The 27,864-nt window shown below is 33.4% G+C and overlaps 1 protein-coding gene across 1 annotated transcript in view; it reads right to left on the reverse strand.

The window, feature by feature from the left end:
• Xpr1 (xenotropic and polytropic retrovirus receptor 1) overlaps positions 1 to 27,864 on the reverse strand; it is a 167,135-nt gene that overhangs the window by 13,252 nt on the left and 126,019 nt on the right. The window contains exons 12-13 of the mRNA XM_076873044.2: positions 3,483 to 3,649; positions 140 to 279 (exon numbers count right to left, since the gene is read on the reverse strand). Coding sequence (XP_076729159.1) covers positions 140 to 279; positions 3,483 to 3,649 — 307 coding nt within the window. The remainder of the gene's footprint in view (positions 1 to 139; positions 280 to 3,482; positions 3,650 to 27,864) is intronic.

A 27,864-nucleotide genomic window follows, 5' to 3' on the forward strand; every position in this document is an offset into this window, starting at 1 on the left:
TCTGGGGCTGATGAGAAGTTTGAGAAAAGTTGGAAATTTAAACTTTTTAAGAATAAGTTATATTAAAATCAAATTTGTAAGTACTGGGCATTTTTTTGGTAGAAAGAATCTTTGATAAACTTTTCAATGGTTTGCTTACCGGAAAACCTCGAGAGGAGCAAAGACAGTAGCAATGATGTCCCCAGCATGAGGCAACAAAGTTGTAGAGGTAATTGAGATTTGGATAGTCCAAGCAAAGCGTAGTATCACATCCTCTATGATGGCACAGTAGTAGTAGGCCTAAGGAATAATAAGCAAATTGAGTATGTTTTCCATTATCTTTCTCACAAAGAAGCATACCTACCAAAAGACTCATGCATGTTCTACCAATAGGCATAGGTTCAAGAGGAAAAAGTTATATTCTATTTAATTTTGCATAAGTATATACTATATTTTAGGAAAAACTCATCAATTAGTTTTCTTCTTAAATGATGTAATATTCAAAACAAAATATTACTGAGTTTCAGTAATCATTTAACAAATATATTTCATTCCCATATTATATACCAACTCTCTTCTAGGCTCCAGAAAGACAAGCTAGATGAGAAACTTGATCAACTGAGGTTACATTCTAGCAGCTACATGACAATGTCTTAACAGATAATATTAAGGATCATTAGCAGATTTACTAACTGTGCTTTTTGCATTTGTGTTTTCAAATTGCCTTACCTTGTATCTGAAGAAAGTTTTGCCTTGTTTTTTGCTGTTAGTAAATGAAATTAAACTAGGATAAATTTTTATTTGTTCTAATTAGTTTGGATGAGTTTTTAAAATGATCTATTTTTTTTACATGGAGAACATAGTACTCTATTAATACTTCTAGGTACTCAGCATGATTTAGGATTCTAGTTCTAGCTATACAAATGTCTTAATACACAAAATGCCAACATATATTTCAGGAATTTGCTCATTATTAATAAAAATTACCTCTTTAATACATTTATTTAAAGGTTGTGATATTTTGGGAACTAGAATTGCTATTTATTAAGATATAATATTAATTTAATTTTAATATTATAAAAAGTAATACTAGTCGTTAGGCTATTAACTAAAAATAAACAAAACAATTAACCTTGTTACCTTCTTTTTCCATTTCCTAGAGATATTTTCAAAATTTGTAGTTACTCTACTAATTACCCTGTATATTTCTAAGTAATGTGTATATATGACTTCATCTTGATTAATCAATTTTATACAATTTCCGTTTAATGCTGGTTATTTAGATTTTATGAGGATTTTAACACATTCTCATATCTCTGTATCCTTCCCCATCTTCTCTCTATAGTGATAATGCAATTTTTGGACAAATCCACATTCACTACATTCCTTCTAGACTTAAGCAAATAACTACAATTTCATGAATCTTTAAGAGCCAACTGATATGCTATCTATAGCTGAGTGCACTGTGAGCTTATGTTATCAAAGAGGTGAAAGAGTTTTGGGAGAAAACACAAAACTTGGGATAAAGAGACACAAAACTTAAGTTTGAATATGGAGATAACAAAAATGGTTCCTGGACCTGGGTGCTCAGTATGCATTGCTAATTTCTAGGAACTAATTAATTTTTAATGAAGGTTCATTGAATTTCACAAATAGTTTCTTCACTTTTCAAACTGGATGGATTTTTACCTCAATAGTTTCCTTTTTAAAACTGACAGGGATATGGTGATTTAATAGAACATTTTTCTTATAAATTTACAAACTAAAATACAGGAAAACATATTCTTTTATTTCCTAGCACCATGAAAATATATAATAATCAAGAAACTAAAAAGATTCTATTCACTTTTTAAAATAATATATTTTTTTTAGTTTTAGGTGAACACAAAATCTTTATTTTATTTTTATGTGGTGCTGAGGATTGAACCCAGTGCCTCATGCCTGCTAGGTGAGCACTCTACCACTGAGCCACAACGCCAGCCCTATTCATTAATTTTATTATATAGAAACCAATGTCATAATTATTTGAAAAAAATTAACATTTATTTAAAGATATAAATAGTTCATCTAAGCAATCATTATAGTAAAAAACAAATATAGCTCTAAGGCAAGAATAATATAAGCAGTAATAAAATACAACATTTTGTGTGCATAAAGGGCCAGTTTTATCTGAATGCATGCTTATTCTCTGATTACTGATTTTTTTTCAAATGAGATTTATAAAAATACATCTGAGGTCTTGAGCATATGTAAATTTTCACATTGGGATTATTGCTATAGTTTTAAGCTTAAAAAAAAATATATCAACATCAATGAATGCCCATGCCCATCCCCTTCATTTGCTTATCTGAAGTTAACTTATATATACATCATTTATCTTTGCTTTCCTATCATTTATCTTTTAATCTTCAGGCTTGAAACAGCCCTCCCTACTTAGCAATTGACACATTCACATACTTTTAAAAATATAATTTTGAGTTATTGAAGACATTTTGGTATAGTATAAAATATTTGTGGCCCAATCTATACTTTCTTACCATAGAGGAATTTCAGAACTGGAAATACCTAAAGAAATAATTTAATCTAACACTCTTACCTTTTAGAATCTTTTGTAGTCTGGATGCCCAATGAGACACAATTGGTTAGTCAGAGAGCTGGGACCAGAATTCATGTGTCAGGATTCCCAATTCATTGTTTAATCTCTTTCAAGGTTATTAGAACATCTGAGTAAAGATACTTTTGGTCTTTTGACTTTTAAATTCAGCCTCTCTTGTCCTTATTTGTATGTAGGTTTAAATAAATGAAAGGAGAGTTAGGCCCTCCCTTTCCTTTGAGTGTAGAGTTAGGCCCTCCCTTTCCTTTGAGTGTCCATAACACTGCTCCTTCAGGGATGTAAACATTCATTCATTGCATAAACATTAAGTGTACCACACACCAGGAACTATGCTTGGCAGTGAGAAATAGAGATACCTAAATAGATAATTATAATACAATGTGATAATTGCTATAATAGAAGTTTATATAGGTCAAAAAGGACTAGTATAAATGGCTAAATATGCTAGGAAAAATAAAGGCTTTTTAGAGACAGTAACACTTAAACTAACTTAAAAAGGAGGAACAGGAATTTATAAAGCAAATAAAGAGGAGAAAGGGTACTTCAGACAGAGGGAATTCTATCTTCAAAAACAAATCACAAACTGTAGTAAATTATTTATTCTTCTAGTCTTTATCATACTGTACTGCAATCTATTTATTTATCTGCTTAGATATAGCTTATGGCCTCCTGGAAAACCAAAATTTTATTTTATTTTTATTTCTTATAGTGCCTATCATATAGTAAGCATTTGATACAATTTTGCTAACTGAAAAATTAGGTAATTATTCTTCTTCTGTATTAGTTTAGTATAATTAGGGACTGGGTCTATAATTCTGATAGGACTTAACTAATGATTATTTATTTATTATTTTTATTTTTTAAATGAATACAAACACTTTGTACATACTTTTTGAGGGTATACAATCTCTTCTCGGAGGAAAGTATTTTCTCCCGCATTCCTGTCAAAGAGACCCCAGTCCATCTTTAGATCCCAGATGAGGGTATAACAGGAACTAATGATATAAAAGACAATCCACAGGTAAAAGAATACCATGGTATCTGAGTGACCTCGTTCTGAAGAAGGAAAGGGGAAAAGGAGAAAAAGAGAATTACTAAAGTTAAACAAAATTCTTAACTAAATAAAACTATAATTAAACAGCTGATAATTTTTATAGTGCCCCATAAAGAAGTAAAACTTTAAATGAATCTCCTTAGTAGTATCACTGTTTAACAAAGGTTAAATAATACCATTTTTTTCCCCTGTGGTCCAAAGTAATCATAAAATAATCAATGGGGCTGGGGATGTGGCTCAAGCGGTAGCACGCTTGCCTGGCATGCGCGGGGCGCTGGGTTCAATCCTCAGCACCACATAAAAATAAAATAAAAGATGTTGTGTCCACCAAAAACTAAAAAATAAATATTAAAAAATTCTCTCTCTCTCTCTCTAAAAAAATAATAATCAATGAACATACAGAATTTGTACAATGTGAATTTGGAATTTAGGAAGCTCTATACTGAATACATAAAAATCCAAATAACTGCAAAAGAGGTTTTAAAAATGTCATTTTAATTTTTACCATCAGGTGGCAGCTTAGGGTAAAAGATGAAAAAAAAAATTAGAAACAAAGAATGTGTTGCATTTGCTTTAAGCAAGTGTTGGGTTGTTTTTGCTTTAGAACATTTCCTTTGTACACTTACATCTTGTCAACACTTAATGTGGAAACAATCAAATAATCCTAGAATAAATGTCAGAAAGCAAATTTTAAGGACATATGAAAGTCAAATCATAAAGCAAAGCATGATATTTTTCTTTTATGGGTATTATTGATACAGAGGCCTAATTTGGCTTTATCCTGGAAACATGATAAAATAACTTTGACTTTGTGCTGAGAACACTATCAAACACACTAAATCAGAATAAAAATATTTTTCAAATGTAGTTATACAATTTAATTTTTTTTTTGGCTTTAAGTGTTTCACATATTCTCTAAAATATTTCTTTGGTAAGTTCTAGAGTCATCATGATGCTCTAAGTGTTCTTTAGATGCAGGATACAGGTATAAAAATATTAATTTGGTTCTGAATTATCAGAAAAAAAAATGTAAAACATCTAAATTTTTAAAAAAATGTCAATTTTGATCAGTTTCTCAAAGGTAGAGAAAACAAAGTCTATATCATGCATTATCCATAATCTTTTCTATGTACCTAGATAAGCATTTATTAATCATTTTAAGGCTATTAATATTATGTATAGTATGATTTCAAAGGTAATTATTGTAAATTTGTAATCTAGTATGTGAAATAGACATTTGTTATCGATGATAAATTTGAGCTCAAAATGAAGTACACACAAAGTTCTCTGAGAACATCAAGAAGAACAGGAATATTTCCAACAGTAGGAAATGAGAGGAAGTAGCCTTTGAGTTATTTCTAGTAGAACAATAAACAGTATTATAAAAGTCAGATGAGGTAAGATCATTCAAGAATGAAGGAAGATAAAGAGAAGGCATGGGGCAGGAAAGCACAAGGTATGTTTAAAAAGCTACAAGTAATCAACATCAAGTGAAAGTGACATACCGAGGATGTGAGAGAACTGGTATGATTTGAAATGAAAAGGAATTTTGGGTCTGACTGTGGAAGGCCTTCTTGGGTCTTAGGAAAGGGGAAAAGATCTGTATTTTGTAAAAATAACTGGTTGGTAGGTTACTCACATCTGTATTACTTAGTTGTTTTAAAAAAATAGATACCTCAGAGCTCTAATGTTATGTCAAAGTCATTTTGTATCAGCTCATAAGAATGGATTTGCTGAATTTTTAGAAATTTTGGATGCTGGTCGTTAAATACAAAATTAAAAATCAAGTCACAGTGATTTATTATCAGCTATATTAAAAATAAAAGTAATAAATATAGTTCATCACTTCCTAATAGTACTAAATTTCACTATTATCTATTTTTTGAGGTTATATATATTTATTCTATTTGTATGATGGAAATACAGTGCTGTGTTCCTGTATACCTTTTCCTAACTCTATATATTCAATGTTATTATTTTAGTGACCTAAAACTGGCTACAGTGGAAATATTTATACCATGGAAATCAGCAAACACTACAAATCAGTGCTCCCTATCACCACTCCCAACTAAGAGCTGGTTTGTTAAAGATATACTAGTATACATCACTGTTGAGCTTCTTCTCTTAGAAAGTTAGTGGTAGGGAAAAGCATCTGCTATTCAAAAAGTGGTTCACAAGTGATTCTTATGAACACCCCAGCTTGGATAAACATATTTTCAGGTTTAATTATTTCCATAAATACTTTTCTTTATCAAAAGCATACTGGGAGTCGGGTGCAGTGATGCATGGCTGTGATACTAGCAATTCAGCAGGGTGGCGCAAGAGGGTCACAGGTTCAAGGCCAGCCTCAATGAGATCCTGTCTCAAAAAACAAAATCACCATGTTGCTGCACACATGTAATCCTTGTATCTCTGGAGGATGAGATAGGAGGATTCCAAATTCAAAGCCAGTCTCAGCAACTTAGTGAGGCCCTAAGCAACTTAGCCAGACCCTGTCTCAAAGTTAAAAAAAAAAAAAAAAAAAAAAAAAGAGGGTTGGGGGTGGGGGTTGAGTTCAATCCCTGGAACCAAAAAATAAAATAAAAATAAAAACAACTAAGATATAGTTCAATGGTAGAGTGCCCCTGTGTTCGGTTCCTATTACCACATGCACGCGCACGCTTGCACACACACAAATGTTGAATTGGATATCTATACGACATTGTATATATGAATTATTAATTTAAAATGTCAAATTATTTATAACTAAATAGAGTTGGATGTATTCTGACACGTTTATTTCATTCTATACAGAAATACAGTCTTGCTGAGTAGAATCATTTAATCACTCCTATCATGGTTGTTTTAAAAAAGAATGCTATAATTCATATACAAAGGTTTGCAAAGAATAAAATAAATTTAGCAACTTAATAAAATTCATTCTTCTCATGTTTCCACAAGATGAACACAAAGAGATGAAGACAAGCAACTTAACTATAAATTATACCAACAACTTTTAAGTTGAATTCCTAGCATGTGCCACTTACTCTACAAATATTACTAACTTTTCCAACACAATGATACCATTTTGTTTGCTAGTACAAGTGAGGACATGAGAATAGAGTAATAGATACATTAGGTAGGAAATTACAAAATGACTATTTTCAAATGAGCATAGGTACTATCAAGTCCTACTAGTGAAAACTGATTCTTTCCTTCTTTACTAATTACTGAAGAAATAACTGAGTTTAATTTATCAAATAAAATGAGATTGTAGAAAAAGTGAAATAAAAACAATAGATAATGAAACTAAAAGCAATGTACTAATTTTTCAGTATTCCTAGATTTTTAATCCTATCCTTACAGTATAATTCTTAAAATGGCACAATGGGTCAGGTATTTCTCTTATTCAAGCCCATATTATTTCTGTGAAACTTTAATGAAACACATGAGGAATGACTTTTAAATAAATATGTATTCTTACAGAATATTTCACAGGAAGCAATATTTATCTTATGGACTTCCTCAACAATTAGCATATACTTGGTCTACATTTTAGTCTCATTTTAATTATTGCCCTCATTTGATCTTCCCCATTTCCCAAATGAAGACTGCCTCTCCTTGAAATCATCTGCCTTCATTGGTATTCAGAGGATATACTGAAAAGATATTATCACTTTAGGCAAGCAATTACATCTTATTCTCTCTTGGCTAACCCCAGTAGTCCACTTTAGTGATGTTCAGAATCACAGAAAATCAAGTCATTGCTATTCTACCCTAAGCTTATATCTATTACACACCTGCCACATTAGAAGCATAATTCATACTGAACATATTTATGGTAATAACATCTGCTGAATCAAAAACAAAAAAAAATAAATTTCTTAGAGCTGTGTACCCATAGTCATTGTAGGAATGATAAAAGTGAAATAATGAGTCAGGAAAAGTGGTAATAGAGAAACCAGAAAAATTACATACAGAAATTATTCTAAATCATGTTTCAGGAAAGAAATTTTGAAAAATGAAAAAAAAAGCAACACCATGTAAAGAGAGAAAGTAAATAGTTTTCTTTTCACCTTGTATCTTTCTGCTGTGGTAAGCTTATTAGTATTTAATCTGAAATTAAACACAAAAATGAAAGAGTAGACATACTTTCAAAACCCCAGCCTATGATTGAGCTTTAATATCTGGCAAATCCTCAATCTATTCTTATAACCTAAACAAACAAAAAACTTGCTGAATTATAATTAGTGATGTTTTCTGAAAAATGAATTAATACACAATAGTTCCCAACTTATGATGGTTTGACTTCCAGTTTCTGACATTATAAGAGCGTGAAAGCCATATGCATTCAGAAGAAATCATTCTTTGGATTTTGATCTTTTCTTAGGCTACTGATGACAGGCAGCAGCAGTGAACACAAATATGGTAAACCATGAGACTGTGATTGTAAACAATTAACACTATATTATATTGTGTTTCTAAGCAATGATGTTTAGATGGTTAGGTGTATTAAATGCATTTTTTCACTTTGCAATAGTTTCAGTCTACAGTGCGCTTATTGGGCTTCAAACATACAATAAGTTGTAAGCTGAGAACTCAGTAAATATTCTCCTGATCTTTACTGTGTTTTATTTAAAAGGGGAGATCACATGTAATTACTCCCTTGGTGATTACCATTTTTAGCCTGAGGGCATTATTATTCCCATTTTACAGTTTAAGAGTGTCAGTAAGTGGGAAGATAACTGAATTTGAAATCAGAGAAGACCTGGGTTTGAATCCAGACCCCAACTTTGTGATTATAGAAAATTTATACTCTTAAAATGATTGACACAAAAATGGAACTGATTAGGACTAAGTATAAAAGGGAGAACCAGAAATAGGAATCCTCATGCAAGAAGTGTTTTGTACTAGATGGTGTTGTTTCTCCAAGTTCATCTTGACTTGAATATGAAAAAACAGTTTCCCAAGACTATGAACATTAAAAACATTTCTAAGAGTACTGGGGGAATGAATCAGAGGTCAAGTGCTTGTTTAGCATGCAAAAGGCTAGGTTTGATCTCTAGCATTGAAAAAAAAATTTAAGATAGTGTAGAAAAATTGAATTTAAAAGCCAAGCACATGGGCTAAGGGTATATAATTCAATGATAGGGCACATGCTTAGCATGAGTGAAGCCCTGAATTCCATCCTTAGCACCAACCCACTTCATCCTGCCCCTCCAAGAAACCCGCAAAATCAAAACCCATACACAAACCCCCCAAACTATATACATATTATTATTTCACATTGTATGGAAAATTATGTCTATAGGAAATGATTAAAGTGGTCATCCTAGATGAAGGATAAGATTAAAGGGTCTCTATTTCTAAATTATTTGAAGTTTATAGTCATATATGCCTATCCATGTTTTAATTATATAATTAAAACTAAAAGAAACAGCTAAAGTTCAAGAAATAAAACCAAGAATTAATAAGTATGATAGCATAAAATTAAAGTTTCTTCACAGTAAAGGAAACAGAGCATGAATAGAGAGCCTAGAGTGAGAGAAAACCTTTGCCAGTACTCTTCCATCAGGGATTAATATCCAGAATAAAGACTTCAAAAAACTTCACACACACACACACACACACACACACACACACACTCCCCCAAATAACCCAATCAAAAGACCTGTTTAGATAAGAAATACAGATCACAAAAAAAAAAAAAAAAAAGCTTGACATCCTTAGCAATCCATGAGATCCAAATCAAAACTACACTGAGATTTTATCTCACTCCAATCAGAATGGTAACCATCAAGAATTTAAATAATGACCATTTCTGATGAGGATGTGAAGGAAAAAGATAAACTTGGACATTGTTGGTGGGACTGCAAGTTGGTACAACCACTGTATTCCTAAAAACACTAGGAAATGGAACCACCATATGACCCAGCTATCCTACTCCTTGGTATTTATACTAAAGAACTAAAATCAGCATCCATAGTGATCAATGTTTATAGCAGTATAATTCACAATGGCCAAGTTATGCCTAAACAGCTTTTTTCTTTTTCTTTCCCTCTCACCTCCTCACCCACTCCTCTTCCTTTCTTCCTTCATGCCAGGCAACTGTTCTAACACTGACCCTATAATAAATAACTCCTATAATAGCCACATTATGGAAACAACCTCGGAGTCAATCAACAGATGAATGGATAAAGAAAATGTGGTATATATACATATAATGGCCTCACACGAGCTAGGCAAGTACTCTACTGCTGAGCCACAACCCCAGCCCTGATATATTGTTTTTTATAGTAAAAAATGGCATGTAGGTACTCCTTTATTAATCTAACAAAGGTTTACTGAGTGTCTACTATAAGCTGCTTTGTTTATTTTTTATTTTTGGTACTGGGGATTGAATCCAGGAGATTCAATCCTAGATCAAACCTAGATTTACCATTGAGCTATTATCACCAATTATAAGGAAGAATTATATTATGTCATTTGCTGGTAAATGGATGGAACTAGACAACATCATTGTAAGTGAAATAAGCCAGACTCAGAAAGTTAAAGGTCAAGTCCAATGAACTTCTTCTATTTTCCCCTCCCCTCCCTTCCTTAATGGATGTTAGCATCCGCATATCAGAGAGAACATTCAACCTTTGGATTTTTTGGGATTGGCTTATTTCACTTAGCATGACAGTCTCTAGTTCCACCCATTTACCAGCAAATGCCATAATTTCATTCTTCTTTATAGCTGAGTAATATTTCATTGTGTACATATACCTCATTTTCTTTATTGACAAAGGGGAATGAAGAGAAGGGGGGAGGGAAGGGAATAGTAAAGACAGGAGAATGAGGGAAGGGAATAGTAAAGACAGGAGAATGAATGGGACCTAACTTTCCTACGTCCATAAATGAATACATGACCAGGTAACTCCACATCATGTTCAACCATAGGAATGGGATCCTAATTAGAATAAATTATACTCCATGTATGTACAATATGTCAAATACATTCTACTGTCATACAGAATGACAGTATATTTTAGATATACTGTCATGTATATCTAAAAAGAACAAATAAAAAATTTAAAAAAAAGAATTTTAAAGGTGGAATATTTTCTCTCATATGTAGAAGGAAGGGAGAGGAAGGAAGGAGGAGAAAGAGAGATAGAGAGGGAGGGAGGAAAGAAGGACACTGGGAACTACCGGGGTACAAAAATCTACCAAATTATGCTATGTCTATGTATGAACATACTACAATGAGTCTTGCATACATATATGAACATATACATATTTATAATCCATTAATGAATATATAACATGTATAGTACACTAACTAAAATAATAATAATAAAAGGGAGATTAGTGGATGAGGGAGAGGGAGGAGGGGAGAGAAAGTGAAGGTACTGTGGCATAAGGCTGATCAAATTATGCTATATATATGAATATGGCATAATGAATCCCAGTACTATGTAGAATTATAATACACCAATAAAAAGAAAAAAGAAAAAGGAAGACAGTGGACTAAAAGGAAACAGTTGTTATTAGGGTGGTTACATTAGTGATTTAAACAAGTCTTTAACATATTGGTTTTTTCCCCTTCACCTTTACACCCATTGTATTATGACACTGTTAACAATAGTCAAAATGTGAAATCAGCCAAGGTGCTTAACCACATATGAACAGACTAAAGACTGTGTTATTGTGGTGAATAAATTGATATTACTTGTTGCTATACTGTTTTTTAAAAAAATATTTATTTTTTTAGTTGTAGCTGAACACAACACCTTTATTTATTTATTTTTATGTGGTGCTGAGGATCAAACCCAGGGTCTCACACGTGCTAGGCAAGTACTCTACTGCTGAACCACAACCTCAGCCTTGATATATTGTTTTTTATAGTAAAAAATGGCATGTAGGTACTCCTTTATTAATCCAACAAAGGTTTACTGAGTGTCTACTATAAGCTGCTTTGTTTATCTATTTTTTTTAAAGAGAGAGAGAATTTTTAGTATTTATTTTTTAGTTTTCAGTGGACACAACATCTTTGTTTGTATGTGGTGCTGAGGATCGAACCAGGGCCGCACGCATGCCAGGCGAGCGCGCTACCACTTGAGCCAGATCCCCAGCCCTTGTTTGTCTATTTATTTTTGGTACTGGGGATTGAATCCAGGACCCCTTTACCATTGAGCTATTATCACCAATTGTTTTTTATTTTTTATTTTGAGACAGGGTCTTGCTTAATTGCTGAGACTGGCCTTAAATTTGTGATTCTCTTGCCTCAGCCTCTAAGTTGCTGGGATTACAGGTGGTGTCTGACTCCTGTTTCGTGTAATTTATTACCTAGATAAACACTTAAGATTAAATTTAAAGGAAAAATCTGCAACCTGGTATGTTCTGCAAACATTGGCTGAATGTCTACGGGCAAAGTAAGTATATTCTGGTGAATTAGGATGTACAGAAGAACCATTAACGGTTAGCCTAAAAGAGGAGAGACAAAAACACAATGTTTAAATACAATTTTAGAACTATGCTTAGAGGATTTAGTTAGCCAGGCTTTTAGGAGGGAATATAGCTAGGAAAGGCTTCCTAAAAGTTTTGTTACTTGAGCTGAACCCTGAAAGGACTTGAGTTAAACAGGTTTATGGAGCAGAGACCCATTTCCAGCAGAGTAGAAACCATTCATTCATTCAACAAATGGGCACCTGCTATATGTCAGGCACACAGTAGTGAATATTTTTCACAAAAGGGCAGACATATTCCCTGACTCACTGAGGCTCACTATTTATCATGGGTAGATAATCATCATATATACACACACAAAAATCTAATATTTCAGAGAGCAGAAAGTACCACGATGAAAACAGAAGAAAGTGATATGATTGAGATGGGCAGAAGTGTTAAGGCACAGGAAGAGAAGATCTTTTTTTTTTTTTTTTTCCTGATACCAGGGATTAAACTCAGGGGTACTCAACCACTGAGCTACATTCCTAGCCCCATTTTGTATTTTATTTAGGGACAGTGTCTCACTGGTTTGCTTATCACCTTGCTTACAGGAGTGCACCATGCCCAGCAGAGAAGATTTTAAGTAGGGTCTGGAGGAAGAAAAAGGAGCCAGTTATATGAAAAACTGAAGCAAGAGTCATATACGTAATAATATATTTTTTCAGTGGCCATATTTGAAAAGGTAAAAAGAAACAGGTAAACTTAATTTTAATAATATATTTTATTTAATTCAACATATTTAAAATGTTTTCATCTTAGTAAACATTTGATATACATTCAATGCAAAATTATTGAGATCTTTTACATTATCTTTTTTATACTAAGCCCTTGAAGTTGAGTTTGTACTTTATACTTACAGCATGCTTCAATTTAGATCAGGTATATTTTAGGATAGGGGAGCTAGAACTCCGTGGTAGAGCATTTGCCTAGCATATATGGGGTCCTGTGTTTGACCCCATGCACTAGAAAAAAAAGAAAAGAAAACTGATAGACTAAGCACATTTCAAGTGTCAATAGTTACATGTACTAGTAGTTATATCACCGAGCAGTACAGTTTAAGATATTGTAGGGGAGGGGCTGGGGTTGTGGCTTAGCAGTAGAGTGCTCGCCTTGCACACATGAAGCACTGGGTTCCATCCTCAACATCACATAAAACTAAATAAATAAAATAAAGGTATTGTGTCCACCTACAACTAAAAAATATTAAAAAAAAAGATATTGTAGGGGAGATGAATTGGGGGGTAAAGACTGAAAGGGCCCTGCTAGGCAAATGCTCTATCACTGAACTACGTCCTAAGTACCCAAGTATGTTTTAATTATTATACTAATAAAGTTGTCAGTTCAGTGAGAGAAATGATGAGGACTAGAATTGAGCATGAGTATAAGGCACAAATATGGAAGGTAAAATCTGAAAAACATTTAGTAACTAAAACGGGCAGAACTTGGTACATTTTGAAGGTGAGATAAAGGATGCTTCCTACTTTTTAACCTGGGTAACTGAGTGGGATGGTACCATGAACTGAGAGACAGAACATGTCACCTAAAGCAAGCTTAGGAAAAAAAAAAAAAGAATTTTGTTATGAATATTTTGACTTTGAGGTATCTAAGGGACAACAAAGTGCAAGATGTCCAAAGATCAAATAGAAATAAAAATAAGAAGCTTAAAATACAATTTTGGGAGTCATACAGACAGAGATTGTAACCATTTGGAATCATCATAATAATTGATACTCCTTCAAGTTAACATTTCTGAGATAAATAAAAACTCAATAGTATAAGTTAGCAAAGGACAAAATGTAAATTTAGAAAGAATCTCTCATTCCTATGATATTCATTTTTGCACAGTTCCTTACATTTCAACAAACATTTGGAGAAGGCAACAAAGATACTGAGCAGTCTACACATAATGTGTTCCTGAAAACGTGTATAAAATTAATGTGAAAAACACAATGAACAGACTTATATGTTACACAGAGATTGTTTCTCCAGAATTAAAAGAAAGTAACATAAGCTGAGCATGGTGGCACATGCCTGTAATTCTGGTGACTCGGGAGGCTAGCAATGTTGATGTCAGTTTCAGAAATTTAACAAGACCCTGTCTCAAAATTAAAAAAAGGAGAGGGTGCTGGGGATGTATCTCAGTGGTACAGTGCTTGCCTAGCATGAGCAAGATCCTGGGTTTAATCCCCAGTACTGTAAACCAACCAACAAACAAAAGTAATAACAAAATTTAATAATACTGGATAATACTAGGCTGGGATTGTGGCTCAGGGGTAGAGCGCTTGCCTAGCATGCATGAGGCACTGGGTTCAATTCTTAGCACAACATACAAATAAATAAAAAATAACAACTAAAAAAAATTAATACCACCATACTTTCCCTCTAGTACCATCTTTAATGAGATATTTATAAAACTTTATATCCATTATTTGTTTTTCCCTTTACAACAAACTACTGTTGAACTTGAAATCCAATAAGCACCATATTGATAAAAAAAATTTCTGATTTTTTAACGTCTTATAATTTACATCTTTGTTTAAATTGTGTTTATGATATTCTGTATACTAAGAATTCCCATGCATTTCAAGAAAAATGGACAAAATACAATAAATATTCAATTACATAAATTCATTAGTATTTGTGAAGAAGTGATGTTGCCAAAACTCACTAGTTGGCAGTTAGTCCTATGAAGAAAAAAAAAAAAGAAAAAAAAATCTTAATCATAAGAGGTGTGTGTGTGGGTGTGTGTGTGTGTCTTTCTTTCACCCTCTCTTTCCAATCTCATAATACCCAAATGTCCAGGTTTCAACTGAAAATCATTAGTCACACCATTAACCAAGAAAGATCTCAAACTGGATGAAAAAAAAAAAAAAATTAAAAGCTGTCAAAACTGAGATGCCAGTGATGTTGGGATTATTGGATAACGATTTTAAAGTAGTCATGATAAAGAAGAGCCAAATGGAAATACTAGAACTGAAAATGCAATAAACAATCAAATAAATAAAAAAACCCAGGAGCTCAGCAAAACAGAGGGGCTAAAGGAATAAATCAGCAAGTGAAAAGACAGAACAACAGTAATTTTATAACTTTAATAACAGAGAGAAAACAAACTCCAAAACAAACAATGTGCCCCTGCAACTTGGGGATCAGTGAGAGCATAAAAAATGATCTAATATTTGTTTTATTAAGATCCTTGAAAGAGAGGAAAGAAAGGATGTGAAAAAGTATTTGAAGAAATAGTGACTGAAAATTCCACAAAATTGGGAGGAGATATAAACCTATATTTCAAGATGAGCAAACCCCAAATAGAATAAATCCAAAGAAATCCATGCCCGAACACATAACTGAACAATTGAACTTCTGAAAAGTAAAGACAAAACAATAACAACAACAAACAAACCAAAAAACCTCAAAGTAGCTTAGCACCCCCACCCCCATTGAGGAATAACCATTTGAATGACAGAAACCTTCTAGAGGCCAGAAGGAGGCAGCACAATATTTATCAAGTACTCAAACAAAAGTCCTGTCAACCGAGAATTTTATACCCAGAAAAATATCCTTTAAAAACGAAGGAAGCCAGGTGCGGTGGCGCACACCTGTAATCCCCAAGTTTCAGGAGGTTGAGACAGGAGGATTGAGGGTTCAAAGCTAACCTCAGCAACAATGAGGTGCTGAGCAACTCAGTGAGACCCTGTCTCTGAATAAATACAAAATAGGACTGGGGATGTGGCTTAGTGGTGGAGTACACCTGAGTTCAATCCCCAGGACCAGCCCCCCACCCCCCGGCAAAAAGGAGAATTCCAGACATCTTCAACATAAAGGAAAGCTAAGAGAATATCACAGCAGCAGACATACTTAAAAAAAATAATAATAATAATAAATAAACCTGTGGAAATTCTCCAAACAGAAAGGAAATACCAAGAGAAAGAACCTTAGGACATTAAGAAGGAAGAAGACATTAAGCAAAAATATGGGTAAACGGGGCTGGGGATGTGGCTCAAGCGGTAGCGCGCTCGCCTGGCATGTGTGCGGCCCGGGTTCCATCCTCAGCACCACATACAAACAAAGATGTTGTGTCCGCCGAGAACTAAAATAAATATTAAAAAATTCTCTCTCTCTCTCTCTCTCTCTCTTTAAAAAAAAAAAAATATGGGTAAACACAATGGGCTTTTCTTCTTCTAAATTCTACATTACACTTAACCATTGCAGCAAAAAATATAAACACTGTTTGATAGGGTTTTAATATGTGCAAAGAAGGCATTTAAAACCATTATAAATGGGCAGGGCCAAAGAGATCAAAGGGAGGTAAGATTTCTACCACCATTCAAATTGGTAAAATGATGGTTAACAGAACATTCAGTCATGTATATTTAATGAAATACTTAGAACAACCTCTAGAAAAGCAACATGAAGAGGTATGCTAAAAAGTGCTATACATAAATCAAAATAGAATTATAAAACAGTATAAATAAAATCATAAATAAAAAATAAGAAAAAAAGAACATGCTTCAACATCTAACATTCGATAATTACATTAAATGGCAATGATCTAAATACACCAATGTAAAGAGAGATAGGCTGAATGGATTAAAAAACATGATCCAACTATATTTTGTCTATAAAAGGTTGGATGTAAAAGAATGAAAAATACATATTATACAAACATTAATAAAAGGAAAGCAGAAGTGGCTGAATATATAAAACTATCAGATAATATAGACTTCAGAGCAAAGAAAATTACTAGAGACAAAAAGGGACATTATGATACAAGAGTCAATCAACCAAGATGCAACAATCTCAGTTGTGTTTGTACCAAACAATAGAGCAACAAACTATATGAAGGAAAATCTGATAAAGAGAATTCAAAAAAGAAGCTGACAAATCCACAATTGTAAGTTTTGAAATTTCAACATTCCTCCTCAATAATCAATAGAACAAATATAGAAATAAACAAGGAAAACTCAACACCATCTACCAACAAGATCTAATCAATATTTGATACTAACTCACCCAATAAACAGAACATATTTTTCAAGTGCCCACAAAATATATACCAACATAGACCAAATCCAAAGCCACAAAACAAACCTTGACAAATCTAAAATAGTTCAAATCATACAGAGTCTCTTCTGTGATTATACAAGTTAATCTGAACTAGAAATCAATGAGAAAAAGAGAAGAGGATTTGAGCCAGAAATTAGCATCAGACAGATGGTAGGAAAATCTCCAAACAGTTGAAAAGTAATCAGTATACTTTGAATTAATTCACATGCCAAGGAGGAAGTCCTAAGGGATATTTTAAAAATAAAGAATTTAATAAAAAGGGAAGTATGTAATCAGAATTTGTGGGGAATAGCTATAGCAATGCTGAGAAGAATTATTGCATTAAATAGATATATTAGAAGAGAGGGAAGTCTCAAGTCAAGAATCTAAGCTAAGCCCCTATCTGAAGAATCTAGGAGAATCTGCTTCCTGGTTGCCATGTCCTGAACTGCTTTCTTCCTCCATGTCCTTCTGCCATGATGCTCTGCCTCACCTTGGGCACAGAGCTACAGAGTTGCCCTATGGTCGGAGACTTCTGAAACCACCTGATTTCACCCAGTACAAAACAAAATAAAACACGAGAAGTCTGAAGAGTGGGATTTTTCCAGGAAGGCAAAATAGTATATGGATAAGAGTCCCATTTGCTCCCCCGCCCCCAACTTACCTCTGGATCTTGTGCCCTATCCCGAAGCCAGGTCATCTCACAATTGTAAGACCATGGGTTCCCATGGACCAAAATCACTGGGCAATGATGATAATCACTGTTGAAGATACACCCCAGAATAAGGAATGGAGCTCTGAACCATACTGCTACATGGATGAACCTCAGAGACACTTGGAACTGAAGCCTGTCACATATTGATTAATTCCATTTATAGAAGATATCCAAAATAGTTAAATTCATAGAGACAGAAAATGCATTGGTGGTTTTGAGGAGGGAGAAGGGGAAACAACTCCTTATTAAGTACTGGGTTCCTCTGGGGATAATTAAAAATTTTGGACTAGATAGGTGGATGCACAACAGTATGAATATACTAAATGCCACTGAATTGTACATCTTAAGGGGTGAACTTAATGTTATCTGACATTGCCTTTAAAAAAAGCAATTTACAGATTAACTTTGTATGTGACTTCAGGATGTGGTTTGCTCTATAAACCAGTTCCAATGCTTTTGAAGATGAGAAGTGAAAAGAAAAATAATGGTGGTACTTGAATTTCTCTCAATTGAAATGGTACTTGGTGCAGAACATTCCTGATGTGAAAGCCACCAAGGATTTCCTCTATTTATTCAATGCCTATTACTTGGGTTTGGGGACTTCTTTTTTCCTTTGGTGCTACAATAAAGTTCCATTCCATTAAAAAAGAAAAAAAAAAAAGGTATCTAGGAAAAAAGAACAAACAATCCAAAAATAAACAAACATCCTACAGTAAGCAGAAGAAAGGAAACAATAAAGAGCATAAATTAGTAAAACTGAAAATAGAAAAACAATTGAGGGGAAAAAAATCAATGAAATAAAGATCTGGTTCCTTGGAATGATAAAAATGACAACTTCTAGCAAGTCTGACAAGGAAAAAAAGACACAAATGATCAATATCATAAATGAAACTGGAAATATCATTAAAGTCTCTGCAGAAGTCAAAAGGATAGCAAGAAAATACTTAGAGCAACTCCATATGCATAAATTTGGTGACTCAGATGGAATGGGATAATTCTTCCAAAAAACACATATAACAAATTAACAAATACTAAGTAGATTACCTGAAATAGCCTATTAAGAAAATCAAATATATAATTTAAAAGACTCCCAACAACCAGTCTCCAGGCATGGATGATTTACCTTGAGTTTAACACTGTATCACTGGGAAAGGATCAGAAAATTCTGTAAACTTAGAAAGCAGTATTGGGAGAACAAAAACAATCACAAGGTCTAGGTGTAAATTCCAGCTTTGACACCTACTTGCTATTTGATTTTGAAGCTATATTGTCTGCATCTAGATTGATATCCCAGGTTCTTCTACTTCTTAGCTGTATGAGTTAAGCAAATAACTTACCCACTCTGTTTTCAATTTCCTTGTCTGTAAAATGAAGATCAACTGCTGACCTATACTCTCTTTTACCTAAGTCTTACAAAGACTCTTTTTTACCTAACTCTAGTCAGACTTCTCTACCCTCTAGATCTCTACCCTGGCATCTTAGTGTCTGCATCAGCCAGTTGCATAAGAATCTTGCTAAGTCAGTTGAGAATCCTACCACACTGTTTTTCCACCCTAGGTATCTGATCACCATATACTGCCATCAGCAAGAATCCTGTCAAGTCAGTTTAGCCAGAAATTCCCCCTAACCCTAATGTTTTCTTTTAGTGTTTCCCACCCAATGACCCTCACTCTGCTTCTTGGCTAGAAATATACACTTTTTAATGACACAGTTCTATGTGGAGACCATTTTTCTTCAAAGGCAATAATTCCTAAATAAAATGCCATTTTACAGTTCTGTCCAATTCTGGTTTTAAGACCTCAGCTTTCTGTGAGCATTAAATGAATTAATACATGTTAACTGCCTTAAAATAAAATATTCCATAAACATTAGATTTCAATAACATCACTATTCTTTATCTACCATTTGTACATGCTTTGCATTACTTTTTTATATATATATATATTTTTTTAGTTATCGGCAGATACAACATCTTTTGTTTGTATGTGGTGCTGAGGATCGAACCCGGGACGCACGCATGCCAGGCGAGCGTGCTACCGCTTGAGCCACATCCCCAGCCCATTTGCATTACTTTTTAAAAGGCTACCAAATAATATTTTTGTTACTATACATAAACTATTCTATTGCTGGACGCCTATTAGATGATTTCAGTTTTTCACTATATAATGCCATAGTGATACACTCATTTTTGTCAACTTTTTTACTTGCTTCTGGAGAAGTTATGGAATGGGAGTTACTAGGTCAGAAGGAATGAATGATTTTAAGACTCTTACCAGAATCTCCAAATTGCTTACCACTTTTTACTCTAACAATAGATTGAGGGTTCATCTCTCCATACCCTTGTCAACAATGAGCATCATAACTTCTTTGATTCAGTATTATTTTACCTTTCATTTCTTTGACTATTAGTGAAGTTTAATATTTTTCATGTTTTAAAAAAATTTTTTAGTTATACATGGACACAAGATCTTTATTTTGTTTATTTATTTTTATGTGGTGATGAGGATCAAACCTGGTGCCTCACATGTGCAAGGCAAGCGCTCTGCCACTGAGCCACAACCCTAGCCCTATTTTTTATATTTATTAGCTATATGTATTCTGCAAAATGTTTATGTCCTTTGCCCACTGAAATCAGTTAAATTGTTTTCCATATAATAGTGGATTAGATTATTGCTAAAAAATAGCATCTGGACCACAGAAATATTCCACAAATGGGGGAAGATAGCAGATATAAAGCAAGTACAGGTTTTAAATGTACTTGTGAAGTAGGACTTGTTTTTGTCAGTGACACTTGAGAAGCTTCCCTGGAAAAATGCTGTTGCTTTAGTTGGGGTTCTAGTATGAACACAGAGCAGACCTGAACCTAACCTGCAGTGAGGTGCCAAGTTCAGTTGAAAAAGAAGCTGGAAGCAGTGCTATCAAAATAAGCCCAGTCTTGTTCAGTCAATTCCTAGCAGTCCTGAAGATGCCCAAACAGGAATAAATTATAGCTGTTTTAAGCTACTGAGTTTTGGGGTTGGTTTAATAGGTAAAAGTAGCAGATAAGCATACTCACCATATTAAACTATAAAACTCTGATGGAAAGAGATTCATATACACTCGATTACTAAGTACCCTAGAGTAACACATAATAGTTCTTAGCAGAAATTCAAGGCCTATTCACCTATTCCTTTGTTTCCTTTCTCTTTCTCTCTCTCTTTTATTTATTTATATTTTTTGCTGAGAACACCTAGACACAATAACATATTTGATGTTTATTCTGATCACCAATAGCATTCTCATGTAAAACTATGTATGATATAAAACAGTACATAATAAAAATTAAAATTCTGTTTTCAAGCAATGGTCTTCAAATGTCTTTCCAACAGACATTTCCAACATTTAAAAATGTCTTTTTAAACAACAAAATAGTATAATTTTTTGTGTATGAGTGTTTTAAAGAACATAATTATACATGGAAATGCTAACTCTATCAGTTGTAAGAGCATTTAAGAAAACAAAGGTGACTAGAGAAAATACAACAAAATGGTATCAGGTGTAAGCACATGTGTCATTTTTTTTTTAAGTCCTTTTTTAAAATGACAGAGCAGACACAAAGGGAATTTAATTTACTCAAAGCTATAATTTTTATTATACACACATATTTAAGCATATTTTAAACATTTTTTTAAAAATTTATTTTTCAATCATTTTATAGAAACAATTTTAACTGATTTTAATCGGGAAAGGACATATATTTTATATACTTATTATTATTAATTTTTTTGTATGATTAAATCCAGGGGCACTTTAGCTTGAGCTACATTTCCAGCCCTTTTTTATTTTAATTTTGAGACAGGTTCTCACTAAGTTGCTTAGGGCCTCACCAAATTGCTGAGATTGACCTTGAATTTATGATCCTCCTGACTCAGTCTCCCAAGTCCTGGGATTACAGGCTTGTAATTAATATTTTAAAAGTTATTACTAGATATATTATAACCATTTTAAAATTAGTACAATGCCAAGTAGATAAAACTTACTCAAAAAGCATTTTTTAATTAAAATCAAAATAATCAGAAAAAAACAATATCTTTTTTGGCTTTATGATGTCAGTAGGTCTCAAGCAATACTGTCAAGATGAATACTAAAACAATCCATTTCTTTTCTGCATTATTAGTCAGACTAGGACAATTACAGCAGAATATATCAAGTTCAAAAGCATTAAAAGTTTTGAGCTTCTTTCAATAATAAGGGAGAAATGGGAACATTTGTCCAAATGAGTTAAAAAAGTTTTTAAAAGCTAATGGAGCAAAAATTTCCCTAGAGAATTAAAAAAAAAAAATTACCATTTCTATTAAGACTAAAATTTGAAAATATGGCATAGTAGCCTATTCCCAAGGGTAAAAAGAGGGTAACAAACTGACCATACCCCAGAGAAGAAGTACTTCTGGACTACGTGGATTCAATCAAACCAGTGAAATGGCTATTGCACTGAAGGCACTTGACTCCTGTAGAGGAATCCTTATTCGGTAGCACAAGACCCCTAGGGAATGTTAAACAAGAAGGGATCTGGACGCTAGAAAACAATCAACCTCTCAGATATAAATGAACCCGGAATGTGCACAGAACCTCTCTTTATTTTTAAGTATTTAAAAAAGTTTAATAGCAATGCTAACAACAAAAACAAACAAACAAGAAGTCTATAGGAAAATATGTAATATTTTTTAAAAGAATGTCCCTTCACCTAGTTAAAATAGCAGCAAAGAATTTAAAAATTAAGAATTTATAACTATTTGAGAATGTTAGGAACTAAATAAAAAACAGAAAACCCAAGAAGTGCTCTCCTTTAAAAACTGGTTAGAAGTAACAACATAATGGCCTTTTCTGTTATTGTACCTCCCACAGGCTTTTCCCTTGCCAAAGCCAAGAAACCTCAAGGACATTTAAAAAAAATATTTAAAACAATTTCCTGTTTCCTCTAATCCCAATTCCAACACTTGTGAGTTGGCTTCAAATTTAGCCATGTACTGAAATGTGAATTCTTAAACACAGAGACTGGCTGCTTCCTAAATTCCTTTGCTTTTGAAACTCAGTGAAATATTTCAAATGTGCTTTCTTCTTAATATAACAAATGAGGACTGACTACAATATTATATTCAGTCCCCCTAAAATGGGTTGCCTAAACCTTTTCCTTCACTTTCTAAAAAATGATTCTAAGTGCAGAGCTAACTCTTATAACTCCATCAAAAAAAAAAAAAAAAAAAAAAACAAGTCATGCAGTATAACGTAAAATACAACCTTTGAAGCAATCTTGAAAATTCCCCTAATATAATGCTGTTACTATGGTAACTCTTGCAGGCTAGTTCTTTGACTAGATTGTTGAGTGTGAACAAGGTTACCTCACTATCTTTTATTCTATTCTTATGAAATTTTATCCTTTTTAATAGCACACACATTTAAAAGAAAAGTTATCTACCCAGTTAGCCATACTGAACCTATTCTTTTGATTCAATGCTTATTTCTAAAGTCTATGTTTTCTGATGACTTTTCTCCTTGAATACTATTCAAGAAAACAACAGAAATCAAATCTTAGCTGTGATCATCAATCAACACCATATTTTCTGTTAGTCATCCCTCTGAGTTTTCTTTGTGACATTTTCCTATTCTAGGCTTTTTGGGTAGAAAATTTCAGTTATAAATATTAAATATGTGGCAATTCAAATTATTTTTTAAAATTTTGTTGTTGTTGATTGACCTTTATTTTATTCATTTATTTATATGCGGTGCTGAGAATTGAACTCAGTGCCTCACACATGCAAGGCAAGCATATTATGTTAGTGAGCTACAAACAACCCAAGCCCTGAAAATATTTTTAAAAACATTAGGGATAGGATTAAGGTACATAACCAATGATTCCTTTTTAAAAAAAGCTTTAAAAAAATTGATGGGTATGTGAATTGTGTTCAATGAGTAAACAGCTATATTACTTAGGTAAAATGCCAAAGACATTCCTAACTGATACTTCCCCTGTGCAACCTCCCAACCCATGACAATCATGAGTTTCTCTTAAAAAGACTACAAAGGAAGACACACATAAACCAGCTCTAGTCAGCAAAAGGAGCTATATTTCATTTTAGCCTAAATTCCACTGATGTAGTACATTATAGTCTATAAGGTAATTTCATGAGTACTCCCTTACTGAATCCCATGACCAATGTGTAAAGTATACAGGATAGGTACTATTACCTCCATTTTAAAGATGTGGCTTTTTGTGAAGCACCTCCCCTCCTCCCCCACTAAAAAAGCCCTAGCTGATGAACAGAAGTAGGAAACTATCACTTCTACAATGCACAAATCACATGGCTAGCTCCATGGCCGAGGATTGTCTAGCATACAGGAAGCTCTGAATTCAATCCCAAGTACTACCTACACACACACAAAAGACAAAATAAAAATCATGGCTTTGGGCAAAGCACATGATGAGATAATTAGAGTCCTCTTAATATAAACAATAGGATGTAGTTCTCACAGATGTTACCTTACATACACAGTTCTTCTCTAAACTTCCTGATTCTATGGCATACAGGGCTGGGTCAGAGACTTGTGTTATTGGCTCTTCTGGTATCTTGTTTCTCTCACTGCATTCTATGTAAAGTTTTTTTTTTTTTTTTAATATTTATTTTTTAGAAGTAGTTGGACACAATACCTTTATTTATTTATTTATTTGATTTAAAAAACCAAAATTTACCATTTTAACAATTTCCATGTGTACCATTTGGTAGTGGTTAAGTATAGTCACATTGTACAACCAATTAATGCCTTTTCAGTTGTCTATTTTCCATTTTCCCCTGGTAAATTATAATTCTTTTTTTTTTTTTTTTTTTTTTGTAATGCTAGGGATTGAACCCAGGCCTTGTGTATGCAAGGCAAGCACTCTACCAACTGAGCTATATCTCTAGCCCTAAATTATAATTCTTAAGGGAAGAACTATGCTATGTTTTTAGTGCCTAGTACACCCTATTACACAGAATAGTCTTATATACTTCTGTGTGTATGTGGGGGTGGTACTTGGGATTGAACCCAGGGGTGCTCTATTCCTGAGCTTGACATTCCAAATCATTTTTATTTAGTTTTTATTTTGAGACAGAGTCTCACTAAATTGCCCAGGCTGGCCTCAAATTCGCAATCCTCCTGCCTCAGCCTCCTGCGTGGCTGTGATTACAGGCATGTGCCACCGTGCCCAGCTTAATAAATACTTTCTGAATACAAGTTTCTGCTGCATGTTTGTCTGTGTCTGTCTATCTATCCATTCACCTAATTCAGAATCAGAACTAAGGAATGAGGTATTTCCACAAAAATGATGCAAATATGTTAACCAGAAGGAAAAACTTTTTTGACTAGTTTCCCAATTAGGGTATGAAGAGAATTAGATTATGTCCCCTCAAATATGCCACCTTGTCTAAAGACTAAACTAGAGCAACTGAAAAAACAGCAGATGCAAGAGAATCTCTTTGCCCTCTTCTTTTCTGTCTAAAAGCAAGGCAACAGAAGTTTTCATTCAAACAGAAGCAAGGCAACAGAAGTTTTCATTCAAAGTTGTCTCTCTCTCTTAATTATTACAGAGAGATACCACTTGAGTCTGCACAACAAACATTACTAAAAAATCTTTTTCTTCTGTTAGTTTTCCCATAAATTTAACCTCCTACCATTTATATTCCCTAGAAACCCAATCACCTCACCCATGTCTACTTACTTTTCCACAATTTATTGCTCTCTGTAAAAATGATATATAAGCCCCTTGGTCTAACCACTTCTTTGGATCTTCATTTCTTTCCTATGAAGACTTCTTTATATATAATAAACCTTTTCTCCTGTTAATATATCTTCTGTCAATTTAATTTGCAGGACATCTGTCATTAATCTAAGTTTGGATCTGGAGTGTCCTCCAAAGTTTCATGTGTTAAAGGTTTGGTCACCAGTCTGTGGCACTAGTGGAAGGTGGTGGAAAGTTTAGGAGGTGGGGCCTAGTTGGAGAAAGTAGGTCACTGAGGCCATGCCCCTGAAAAGAAAAACTTTTCTCTCCCCTTCAGGTAAATTGCAGATATTTTCATAAATTTGGATGAGTATAATCTGTAGTTTCAAGATTTTTCTCAAATATACATTTAAATAATGTGATAAAATCAAAGTAGTTTAGCAAACAGGTATTGATATTAACATGTTGCCAGGTATGGTGGCACACACCAGTTATCCCAGAGACTTGGGAAGCTGAGGCAGGAGGATTGCAAATTTGATGCCAGCTTCAGCAACTCAGCAAGACACTGTCTTAAAATATAAAAGGCTGGGAATATAGTGAAGTAGTAGAGTGTCTCTGTCGTCAATGCCCAGTACCCCCACCCCTCCCTGCCAAATTAATATTTTAACTTTCCTATTATTTAAATATGTGGGGCTAAATAAGGATGGACTATTGTTGAGAAACTAAAAATGTTAATAACTAATGACTGGTTAACATATCAATTTTTATTCAGTTTATGATCAATTCTTTGCTTTAGTTTATTTCTAATTCTGTTTTCAAAAAGGAAAACCTGCTTAGTATAAATAATTCATAGACTACTATGTAATTTTGTTGGCATATAACTGAATTTGTTCAAACACCTGAGTGACATCTTCAACATTCTCCTCTTCACAGCAATGTTAATAAGATTTTTCAGACTTTATCTAACTGAAAAAGGGAAAAGTAACATAAATTTATTTTATCAACAAATATTTATGTGCACCAGACACAGAGGCACATGCCTGTAATCCCAGCAATTAAAGAGGCTGAGGCAGGAGGATCACAAATGCAGGTCAGCCTCAGCAACTTAGCAAGACCCAGTTTCAAAATAAAAAATAAAAGGGCAGTGGATATCCCTCAGTGGTAAAGCACCCCTTGTCAATCCCCATATAAAAGAAAAACAACAACAAAACAAAACAAAACAAAACAAAAAAAAAAGGAAGAGGAAAGAAAAGAAGGAAGTTTGGTTGACTTATGTACAATTTTTATTTTATTAAAACTTGTAATATATTTGTAAAGGTGCTTTGATCAACCGTAGATAATAATCAGGATAATAATAATTACAACCCAGAAAAGAAAAAAAATAATCTTTAATCAGCACCTTGTAAAGAAGTAAAGAATTTAATTTCAATTTATATACATACATAGATGACAAAAGTCATTAAAATATAAAAATGTATTACATTTGTTACATATAGTTTGGAACTGGAGTGTCCCCAAAGTTTCATGTGTTAAAGGTTTGGTCACCAGCCTGTGGCACTAGTGGAAGTGGTGGAAAGTTTAGGAGGTGGGGCCTAGTTGGAGAAAGTAGGTAATTGAGACCATGCCCCTGAAGGATATATTGGGATCTCTCTCTCTCTCCCCCTCCCCTCTCCCCTTCTCTCCCCACTTCCTTGCCCCCATTTCTGGTTACCATGAGCTGACCAGCTTTGCTCTACTGAACATTCCCTGCAACGATGTTTTGCCTGGTCACAGGTCCAATATTGATGGGAACAAGCAACCATGGACAGAAACCTCTGGAATTCTAAACCTAAATAAATCCTCCTTTAAGTTGAATTTTTTTCCCCAGGTATTTTGTCATGGTGATGGAAAGATGACTAACACAACATTAAAATAAAAATATATTACATTAAAATAAATGGGAAAGAGATAAACTTTCTATCGTAGACTGCTTAATTTTTTAATAAATTATGCTAAATATCAGACTTTTTTATTTAGGCAACCTGGATATATTTAGTAGAAATACTTAGCAGTTTTATTTTAAAATATGTTTTAAGTGTACTAGTAATGACATATTTTGTATTTTTTAAAACTTCAGATGAAAAATTTCAGCTGTAAATTTAAAAATGTTCAAGAGATAATATAGTATATAAAATTAATTGTAGGGACTCATGAATGGCCAAAAATGTCTAAAGACCAGAAAACTATTAAAATTATTATTTTTCTAGCTTTGACTG

The sequence above is a fragment of the Callospermophilus lateralis genome, chromosome 13 (assembly GCF_048772815.1).
Source record: "Callospermophilus lateralis isolate mCalLat2 chromosome 13, mCalLat2.hap1, whole genome shotgun sequence".
NCBI lineage: Eukaryota > Metazoa > Chordata > Mammalia > Rodentia > Sciuridae > Callospermophilus > Callospermophilus lateralis.